The sequence below is a fragment of the Siphateles boraxobius genome, unplaced genomic scaffold, assembly GCF_051911475.1.
Source record: "Siphateles boraxobius isolate OS27281-9 unplaced genomic scaffold, OSU_SipBor_1 158, whole genome shotgun sequence".
Taxonomy (NCBI): Eukaryota; Metazoa; Chordata; class Actinopteri; order Cypriniformes; family Leuciscidae; genus Siphateles; species Siphateles boraxobius.
The window spans coordinates 186,080-197,500 of record NW_027508764.1 but is presented as its reverse complement, the minus strand read 5'-3'; the positions used below and the strand labels follow the sequence as shown (position 1 = coordinate 197,500).

Below are 11,421 nucleotides of genomic sequence, written 5' to 3'. Positions count from 1 at the left end.
GTATATGTGTATGTATATGTATATGTATATGTATATGTATATGTATATGTATATGTGTATAATAATAAGCACTGACCGAAGTGGCTGAGGCAGAGAGCGTCCAGCACGGTCTTGAGCGACGGCACTTCCTCCACAGACGGGCAGCTTTGACACACAGGCTGAGGGAACTCTACACACACACACAGATATACGGTTAGCTCAGTGCAGGTGTGTGTGTGTGTGTGTGTTGGTCAGCGTGAGTGTTCTCGGGCTCACCTTTAGAGAAGGCACTGATGTGTTTGGGCAGCGGTGTTAAACACGTGTCGTCCTGCGCGGGGAAGCGCTCGCAGTCCAGGGCTTCGGGCCACGCGTGTCCCTGACAGGCTAACACTGGAGCACAGCTCTCCTTCACGGCCACACACACACTCCGACACGGCTGGATGAACCTGCACACCGTCACACACATTATCATTCATGCACTCAGATCATTACAGATGATGAATAATGACTAAAGCAATCAGGATGTGGGTTGAAATCTGCTGGCATTTTTACCCAAAACCACTCTCTAAAATATTAGTGCAAACTAAATATTTGTGACATTTTTAGTGCAAGATTCATTTATACACTTTTATAAAATTATACACATATATGTACACTATACATAATTTGAGATGATAAAATTTAACGATAAATAATGAATAAAAATCAGTCAATATGTTGGTTGAAATCTGCTGCAATTTCCTGGAATTTAGCCAAAACAACTCTCAGAAATATTAGTGCAAAAAAATTGTGATTTTTTTCTTTTTAAACTACATGATTCATTCATACACTCAAATAATTTCAGATGATGAATCTGAAGGATGAATAATGACTGAATCAATCAGTATGTTGGTTGAAATTTGCAGCAATTTTGTCAAAACCAAAATATTACTACATATTTTTTGATAAAATATTAGTGCAAACATAATTTTTGGTGACATTTTTAGTACATGATTCATTAATACACTCAGATGATAATATTGATAACATAATTTATGAATATATTGCCAAACATTTGCTTCAATTTCATTTAAAAAACCACCTTGTAAATTTTACTACGCATTTTTTAATTGAAAAAACTATAAGTAAAAATGTTTTACCTATTTTTGTGACACCATTTATTAATACGTTCAGATCATTTCAGATGATAAAACTGAATGACAAATAGTTTAAAAAATCAATCAATATGTTACTTAAACACGCAATTTAGTCAAAACAACTCTTAAAATATTAGTGCAAACTAAATTTTTGTGACATTTTTAGTACATGATTTATTAATACGGCCAGATCAATTCAGATGATAAAATTGATAATAAAATCTATCAATACATTGCCAGAAATTTGCTTCAATTTCATTTAAAAAACACCTTTTAAATTTTACTATATATGTTTTAATTAAAAAACAAAACTATAAGTAACATTTCTTTACTTATTTTTGTGACATTTTTAGTACACAATTCCTTAATACGCTCAGATGATTTCATGTGATAAAATTGCTAATAAAATCTATCAATACATTGCCAGAAATTTGCTTCAATTTCATTAAAAAAACACCTTGTATATTTTCCTACATATTTTTTAACTTAAAAAACTATAAGTAAAAATGTTTTACTTATTTTTGTGACATTTTTAGTACATGATTCATTAACGCGCTCAGATCAATTCAGATGATAATAAAATCTATCAATACATAGCCAAAAATTTGCTTCAGTTTCATATAAAAAACCACCTTGTATATTTTCCTACATATTTGTTACTGTAATGTGTGTTAATACCTGTCGAGGCAGACGGGGGCCACGAGCGAGCACACGAAGGCCCGGGCCTGGGGATGGCAGCCGGTGTGGAGCAGCGTCCTCCAGTCCTCCGAGCGAGGAACCGCTTCCTCCAGGCTGGTGTGACCCAGCAGGTTGGGTAACCTCATCTCCGAGTACGGGACGTCCTGGCAGACGCTCATCTGGACGGGGACGGGGACGCAGCGAGTGGTCTGGCCCAGGTCGAAGGCCCCGGCGCGGGCCCCGAGAGACACGACGAGCAGCAGACTCCAGAGATGCATGATGATGGGTGAGTGTTGCAGATCTGGAGAAGCCTGTCTTTATATAGAGGCGGGCAGATGCTATCAACACATCTGAGGGCCGCAGACAGGAGATAATGGGCCCCAGACGGGGGGGTGTGAGGGGGGACATTACATATACAATCAAAGAGACACACTTATCCTCCGTTTGCTGAGGGAGAGGCTCAAATACAGCACAAACCTCATGTCAGCTGACCGTTTTGGTGCATGACGTCCTTTCAGATGATAAATAATCTGAATACTGGCTTAAATCTGCTGCAGTTTTCTGCACTTTAGTCTAAATTTCAGAAATATTCGTGCAAAGATTTTTAATGCATGTTCAGATCATATTTTAAGATAATAAATGAATATCTGTTATGATATCAATCTGTAAATCTGAAAATATCAATATGTAATGTCACGCAATTTAGTCAAAATCACATATTTGTTAATAAAATATTTGTGCAAAGACATTTTTTTTGTGTGCGAAACTTTTAGTACATGATAAAAATGTAAATGCTCAGATAATTTCAGATGATAAAGCTCTGATAATTAATGAAAATATCAATATATATGATATTTGCTGCTCTTGCATTTAGGCAAAATCACTCTAAGTTTCACTACATATTTTTAAAATAAACTATTTGTGCAAACACATTTTTTAAGCAGGTTTTAGTGTCCACATTTAGATCATTTTTTAATAAAATGTTTGTAAATTTCACTACATATTTTTAATAAAATGCTTGTGCAAAAATATTTTATGACATTTTTTTTAGTACATGATTTAGATCATTTCAAATGATAAAAACGGAATGAAAAGTACTAATAATAAAATGTTTGTGTAAACATAAACTTTGTGATATTTTTAATACACAATTCATTTCTACATTCAGATCATTTCAGATTATAAAAACAAACGATAAATAATGAAAATATCAGTTAATACATTGGTTAAAATCTGCTGAAATCATGCAATTTAGTAAAAAAAACTCAATTTCACTACATTTTTTAAAATAAAATATTTGTGCAAACATTTTTGTGTGTGAAACTAAAGATGTAAACGCTCAGATCATTTCGGTTGATAAAACTTAACGATAAATAAAATCAATCAAGATATTGCTTGAAATCGGCTGCCTCTGATATCGACATCTATCGTTTTCAAGTGTAAAAGACATTTCAAGATGAAAAAATGACATTTTCTTTTTTATTACTGTCGTTTTCTTTGATTCTTTTTGTTCTTGACTTGCAGACTGAGAACGTTCATGGCGTTCCTCACGACATCAGATGCATTTACAGCACAAACACTGTCAGACTGTGTGTGTTGTCTCTGCCTCCACAGCTCGCGCGCGTGTGTGTGTGTGTGTGTGTGTGTACATTGAGACGAGATGTTCTGCTAGCGTCTGGTCAGGTTGGAGACCGGTGTGCAGACAGGCGTCTCCAGTGCGCTGACAGCTCTTGTGGATCTGAGCTTCCTCGGCCAGCGACAGGCTCGTGTCTGCAGTCTTCCAGCTTTGATCTGACCCGAGCGACTGCATTCGTATTTAAATCCGTCCGCTCGAGCTGCAGATGTAACAGGGCATTGTCCCTCTAATGTCTCAGACGAGTGTACTTCACTGGATTATCTCACATTAGTGCTCGGGACATTTGCATTTACAGCCCTTGACTTCCGCAGGGTCCCTCTGGCCAAACCAGCGTCTACAGGCTTTAGATTTAATGCGTCGTTGCTTTTACATGCTGTGATACGAGCAGCGAAGCTATAACCAAGCAAAAGTTATCTGGTCTTTAATAACCATCTCAAAATTCTTTTCTGAAACATTAAAGTTGAATGTTTTGTTTTAAATGTTACTAACTGTTTTCGGAATGTTACATTCAAATGTAACATTCCAAAACTGTTTGCCAAATGGAATGTTCACGAAACGTTCAAATAACCAGGAAAAAACTGTTACTTTTGAATGTTCTCTGACACTTGAGATTATTATTATTGTTTTTTGTTTTTTATTTGACCTTTTAGGGAACATTCAGAAATAACCTTTTCATAACTTTTTAACATATTTTTGTTGGCTGGGAAACTGCTGCATTTACCGTAAAGCTGTGTGTTATTGTTTTTATCATTACGCAGTCGTGGCGTTTTCATGCGAAGCTCATTTTTATCTTAAAGGCTCCAGTGTGCTAACTATTCAAGTTCATGCATTCATTAATGCATTTTCATCAAAACAGTACTGAAAATTATAAAGAGCCAATTAAATACTTTAAAGGTGCGCATAACTAGAACATTTCTTTCAACATGAATTGCATTCATTTTTCATCATTTTTCTAGGCCTCTCAGAAGATCATAAATGGGACACTGAAATGTTAAACTGCATCTCAAACAACATTAAGCTGATTATGCATGCAGCTAATAATAGTTAAGAAACTATATGGAATATTTGTACTTTTGAAATGAAATCCACTGTTTCTCTAGCTTTACAATAGCATCTGCTAAACGGTGACCAGTTACACTACACATTTACCGGTGCAAAATATTTTTAGTTCATTGATAAATAATGAAAACATCAATCAAGATGTTGGTTGAAATCTGCAATTTAGTCAAAAGCACATAAAACCTATATACAAGATCTAAATGACATACTTTACACATTTATATAGTTTTTAACCGAATAATGCATGTTATTTCTCAACTACGGACTGTATGCCAAAAAAACAGCAGGCAGACGACATAAACAAACTTCATTTATATGAGCATCAGATTTGTGAGAGACTCCAGGTTTCTGCACAGAGGTGGAAGGTTGTTTCCAGAGACTAACGTTAAAGTGCCAGAGTCTGTCTGGGAGACGAAACACACGACATGAGAATCCGTTTATGACGAGAAAGCGCATTGAGATGATTTTGAAACAGACAGACTGGTGTCTTGTGTCTGTTCCCGTCGGCCCCAGTCTTCTGAGGCTCTTTACTGCCCTGCACAGACGGCCGCTACTGAGGGCCCTAACTGGCCAATTACACACACACACCCATTTAGCAGAACAATGGAGTGCATGCGTCAGGTTAAGCACTGATGACCCCCCGGGTGTGTGTTATGCTTTCTAACGGCCCTGTTGCCTGTTAACGGGTCTTCAGCTCAACACAGCGTCTACTTCATGCATCACGACTCCTGGAAACCAGGAACTCGAGCTGTGCTGAGAGCAAAACAGCAATGTTGTTGTTCCACACCGCCACATTTTGTGTAAAAAAATGTCTAAATTTTTATTTATTTATTTGACCAGGAAGGTCTTCTACCAGTCCTGGTCAAGAATAGGCAGCACAAGACAAAAATTACAAAGAAGTACATAACACAACATAATAAACGAACGCAAAATACTCGTATCTAAAAGACAATACAAATCCGAATCATTTACACCGTTCTATACAAACAGACTTTGGAATGTTTTTAAACAAAGCGAGAGATGGAATTATTGTGCATTGCATTGTAGGATTCGGTACTATTATCGTATTTATTAATACAGTTGTCAACACTTGAAGTGGATCAAAAAAGTGAAAAAACAGGAATTGTTCAAAATTCATGTATAACTTTGATGAAAGGTTTTGATCCACTTGAAATGCTGACTACTGTATTTTGAATCAGCTTTAATTTTTAAGTTTTTGTATTAATTTTAGCTTAGGTTTTAGTCACTTTGTTGTGCCTTGTCTTTTTTATTCTGTTGTAAGTTTTTTTTAAATTGTGTAATTTGTAATGCAAATTTTATAAGCGTAAGTTTTTATTATTTATATACTGTTATAGTTTGTATTAATATTTTGAATTAGCTTTTATTTTTATATTTTCGAACATATTTATAAATATAAAAAATTATTTTAGTTTTAGCAATTCTAAATGTGCTTTTGTCATTAGTTTTTTAAATATTTCTATTTACTTTTCTTTTTTTTCAGTTTTAGAACTTTTAGTGCTTATTTAGTAACTTGTTTCAGTTATTTGTTTGTTTTTTGTTTAATGTTTTATAAGCTTTATTTTTTTAGTTGTATTCTAAGATAGTATTTATTAATATTTTTAATTATTTTATTTTCGTTTTAGTAATTTTGTTACGTGCTTTTGCTAATAAATTAATTTTAATTTCCATTTACCTTTATTATTACAGTTTTACCTTTATTAGGCTTAATTTCCAATTTTCTTGTAAGTTTTATAAGCTTAGATTTTTTGTTATTTGTATTGTAATAAAGTATTTATTAATAGTTTGAATTAGCTTTTTTAAGTTTTTTAATTTTAGTTTAGTAATTGTGCTTTTAAAAATGTGCTTTTGTCAATTTTATTATTATTAAAATTTTCTATTTACCCTTTAATTTATTTTTATTTCTGTTTTAGTTTTAGTGATTTTAGTACTTCAACTTGTTTATTTCAGTAATTTTCATTATTTCAATTAATATGTTTATTTAATTTTATTTCAATTACCAACAGTATGCTTTGTTCTTGCTCATATAGTGCAGAAGAATGCTGCTTCAGTGTAATCAAAGTGTGTATACTGTGTATGGTATGCAGTATATACTGCCGAGACAGTAAGACGAGTCTGATATGTTATTCTGAATGCTATGATTATCTATAGCCTCAATCTATAGGACTCAATCGTCAGGTCGAGTCTCCAACAGCCCTTCACATCAAAGATTATGCACACACTGAATCTGAAATGGTTTTAACTTCTTTATGAAAGATTACTGATGGGTGCATTAAGATGCATAAGCATGCAGTATGCATTAAATAATAAAATACTGCAATTTTGAAATGCAGGTTTTAACACATTTTTCATGACCAATAAATATACAATAATTCAGTAAATGTGATGTTAATGCTTTGAAAGCTCTGTATGCTGTTGAATGACCTTTGACCTCATAACTTTAATAAATGACAGAGAGTATAAGACATAACTTTTGAGTCGGTTTTATGAAAATGAATGAAATTGTAAACAGAGTACAAAATATTGCACATAATGTAGTGAAAAATACATGCCGGTTCAGTATTAGAGTGCAATTAAACAAATTAATTTGCTTTAAATATAAAACTGGTGATGATAAATGTGAGAACATTTACTACCAGCAGAGGGCAGTATAGAGATGTATAGAGGGCCATTGTAGAGTTATTTACAGCAGAGGGCAGTATAGAGATGTATAGAGAGGGCCAGTGTAGAGTTATTAACAGCAGAGGGCAGTATGGAGATGTATAGAGGGCCAGTGTTGAGTTATTAACAGCAGAGGGCAGTATAGAGATGTATAGAGGGCCATTGTAGAGTTATTAACAGCAGAGGGCAGTATAGAGATGTATAGAGGGCCATTGTAGAGTTATTAACAGCAGAGGGCAGTATAGAGATGTATAGAGGGCCATTGTAGAGTTATTAACAGCAGAGGGCAGTATAGAGATGTATAGAGGGCCATTGTAGAGTTATTAACAGCAGAGGGAAGTATAGAGATGTATAGAGGGCCATTGTAGAGTTATTAACAGCAGAGGGCAGTATAGAGATGTATAGAGAGGGCCATTGTAGAGTTATTAACATCAGAGGGCAGTATAGAGATGTATAGAGGGCCATTGTAGAGTTATTTACAGCAGAGGGCAGTATAGAGATGTATAGAGAGGGCCAGTGTAGAGTTATTAACAGCAGAGGGCAGTATAGAGATGTATAGATGGCCAGTTTAGAGTTATTAACAGCAGAGGGCAGTATAGAGATGTATAGAGAGGGCCAGTGTAGAGTTGTTAACAGCAGAGGGCAGTATAGAGATGTATAGAGGGCCAGTGTAGAGTTATTAACAGCAGAGGGCAGTACAGAGATGTATAGAGAGGGCCAGTTTAGAGTTATTAACAGCAGAGGGCAGTATAGAGATGTATAGAGAGGGCCAGTGTAGAGTTATTAACAGCAGAGGGCAGTATAGAGATGTATAGAGGGCCAGTGTAGAGTTATTAACAGCAGAGGGCAGTATAGAGATGTATAGAGGGCCATTGTAGAGTTATTAACAGCAGAGGGCAGTATAGAGATGTATAGAGGGCCATTGTAGAGTTATTAACAGCAGAGGGCAGTATAGAGATGTATAGAGAGGGCCAGTGTAGAGTTATTAACAGCAGAGGGCAGTATAGAGATGTATAGAGGGCCATTGTAGAGTTATTTACAGCAGAGGGCAGTATAGAGATGTATAGAGGGCCAGTGTAGAGTTATTAACAGCAGAGGGCAGTATAGAGATGTATAGAGAGGGCCAGTGTAGAGTTATTAACAGCAGAGGGCAGTATAGAGATGTATAGAGGGCCATTGTAGAGTTATTTACAGCAGAGGGCAGTATAGAGATGTATAGAGGGCCAGTGTAGAGTTATTAACAGCAGAGGGCAGTATAGAGATGTATAGAGGGCCAGTGTAGAGTTATTAACATCAGAGGGCAGTATAGAGATGTATAGAGGGCCAGTGTAGAGTTATTAACAGCAGAGGGCAGTATAGAGATGTATAGAGGGCCATTGTAGAGTTATTAACAGCAGAGGGCAGTATAGAGGGCCATTGTAGAGTTATTAACAGCAGAAGGCAGTATGGAGATTTATAGAGGGCCAGTGTAGAGTTATTAACAGCAGAGGGCAGTATGGAGATGTATAGAGAGGGCCTGTGTAGAGTTATTAACAGCAGAGGGCAGTACAGAGATGTATAGAGAGGGCCAGTTTAGAGTTATTAACAGCAGAGGGCAGTATAGAGATGTATAGAGAGGGCCAGTGTAGAGTTATTTACAGCAGAGGGCAGTATAGAGATGTATAGAGAGGGCCAGTGTAGAGTTATTAACAGCAGAGGGCAGTATAGAGATGTATAGATGGCCAGTTTAGAGTTATTAACAGCAGAGGGCAGTATAGAGATGTATAGAGAGGGCCAGTGTAGAGTTGTTAACAGCAGAGGGCAGTATAGAGATGTATAGAGGGCCAGTGTAGAGTTATTAACAGCAGAGGGCAGTACAGAGATGTATAGAGAGGGCCAGTTTAGAGTTATTAACAGCAGAGGGCAGTATAGAGATGTATAGAGAGGGCCAGTGTAGAGTTATTAACAGCAGAGGGCAGTATAGAGATGTATAGAGGGCCAGTGTAGAGTTATTAACAGCAGAGGGCAGTATAGAGATGTATAGAGAGGGCCAGTTTAGAGTTATTAACAGCAGAGGGCAGTATAGAGATGTATAGAGGGCCATTGTAGAGTTATTAACAGCAGAGGGCAGTATAGAGATGTATAGAGAGGGCCAGTGTAGAGTTATTAACAGCAGAGGGCAGTATAGAGATGTATAGAGGGCCATTGTAGAGTTATTTACAGCAGAGGGCAGTATAGAGATGTATAGAGGGCCAGTGTAGAGTTATTAACAGCAGAGGGCAGTATAGAGATGTATAGAGGGCCAGTGTAGAGTTATTAACATCAGAGGGCAGTATAGAGATGTATAGAGGGCCAGTGTAGAGTTATTAACAGCAGAGGGCAGTATAGAGATGTATAGAGGGCCATTGTAGAGTTATTAACAGCAGAGGGCAGTATAGAGGGCCATTGTAGAGTTATTTACAGCAGAGGGCAGTATAGAGATGTATAGAGGGCCAGTGTAGAGTTATTTACAGCAGAGGGCAGTATAGAGATGTATAGAGAGGGCCAATTTAGAGTTATTAACAGCAGAGGGCAGTATAGAGATGTATAGAGGGCCAGTGTAGAGTTATTAACAGCAGAGGGCAGTATAGAGATGTATAGAGAGGGCTAGTTTAGAGTTATTAACAGCAGAGGCCAGTATAGAGATGTATAGAGGACCAGTGTAGAGTTATTAACAGCAGAGGGCAGTATAGAGATGTATAGAGAGGGCCATTGTAGAGTTATTAACATCAGAGGGCAGTATAGAGATGTATAGAGGGCCAGTGTAGAGTTATTAACAGCAGAGGGCAGTATAGAGATGTATAGAGGGCCAGTGTAGAGTTATTAACAGCAGAGGGCAGTATAGAGAGGGCCATTGTAGAGTTATTAACATCAGAGGGCAGTATAGAGATGTATAGAGGGCCATTGTAGAGTTATTAACATCAGAGGGCAGTATAGAGATGTATAGAGGGCCAGTGTAGAGTTATTAACAGCAGAGGGCAGTATAGAGATGTATAGAGGGCCAGTGTATAGTTATTAACAGCAGAGGGCAGTATAGAGATGTATAGAGGGCTAGTGTAGAGTTATTAACAGCAGAGGGCAGTATAGAGATGTATAGAGGGCCAGTGTAGAGTTATTAACAGCAGAGGGCAGTATAGAGATGTATAGAGGGCTAGTGTAGAGTTATTAACAGCAGAGGGCAGTATAGAGATGTACAGAGAGGGCCAGTGTAGAGTTATTAACAGCAGAGGGCAGTATAGAGATGTATAGAGGGCCAGTGTAGAGTTATTAACAGCAGAGGGCAGTATAGAGATGTATAGAGGGCTAGTGTAGAGTTATTAACAGCCGAGGGCAGTATAGAGATGTATAGAGAGGGCCAGTGTAGAGTTATTAACAGCAGAGGGCAGTATAGAGATGTATAGAGGGCCAGTGTAGAGTTATTAACAGCAGAGGGCAGTATAGAGATGTATAGAGAGGGCCAGTGTAGAGTTATTAACAGCAGAGGACAGTATGGAGATGTATAGAGAGGGCCAGTGTAGAGTTATTAACAGCAGAGGGCAGTATGGAGATGTATAGAGAGGGCCAGTGTAGAGTTATTAACAGCAGAGGACAGTATGGAGATGTATAGAGGGCCAGTGTAGAGGTATTAACAGCAGAGGGCAGTATAGAGATGTATAGAGTGGGCCAGTTTAGAGTTATTAACAGCAGAGGACAGTATAGAGATGTATAGAGGGCCAGTGTAGAGTTATTAACAGCAGAGGGCAGTATAGAGATGTATAGAGGGCCATTGTAGAGTTATTTACAGCAGAGGGCAGTATAGAGATGTATAGAGGGCCAGTGTAGAGTTATTAACAGCAGTGGGCAGTATAGAGATGTATAGAGGGCCAGTTTAGAATTATTAACAGCAGAGGGCAGTATAGAGATGTATAGAGGGCCATTGTAGAGTTATTTACAGCAGAGGGCAGTATAGAGATGTATAGAGGGCCAGTGTAGAGTTATTAACAGCAGAGGGCAGTATAGAGATGTATAGAGGGCCAGTGTAGAGTTATTAACAGCAGAGGGCAGTATAGAGATGTATACTAAACTCTTACCTAAACTCTTTTTTACATGTTTAGAATAATAAAACACATTTTATCTTTATTTATGAATAGAGGGGAGAATTAGTTCACTTTTTAGGAAAATTTCCAGCAAAAGTGTAGCTAGGTTACAGACACACACGCCTCATTTTAATAAATATTTTATGAAGCTGTTTTCCTC

At 37.2% G+C, this 11,421-nt stretch overlaps 1 protein-coding gene and 1 long non-coding RNA gene across 2 annotated transcripts in view; one reads left to right on the top strand and one right to left on the bottom strand.

Annotated features, from left to right (window-relative positions):
- Nucleotides 1–2,071, bottom strand: part of szl (sizzled) — a 3,756-nt gene extending 1,685 nt beyond the window's left edge. Inside the window, exons 1-3 of the mRNA XM_077230947.1 lie at nt 1,794–2,071; nt 256–425; nt 77–169 (exon numbers count right to left, since the gene is read on the bottom strand). Of these exons, the coding sequence (XP_077087062.1) occupies nt 77–169; nt 256–425; nt 1,794–2,071 (541 nt within the window). The remainder of the gene's footprint in view (nt 1–76; nt 170–255; nt 426–1,793) is intronic.
- LOC143738891 (uncharacterized) overlaps nt 1–11,421 on the top strand; it is a 254,784-nt gene that overhangs the window by 116,829 nt on the left and 126,534 nt on the right. The gene's annotated exons all lie outside the window — the stretch shown is intronic.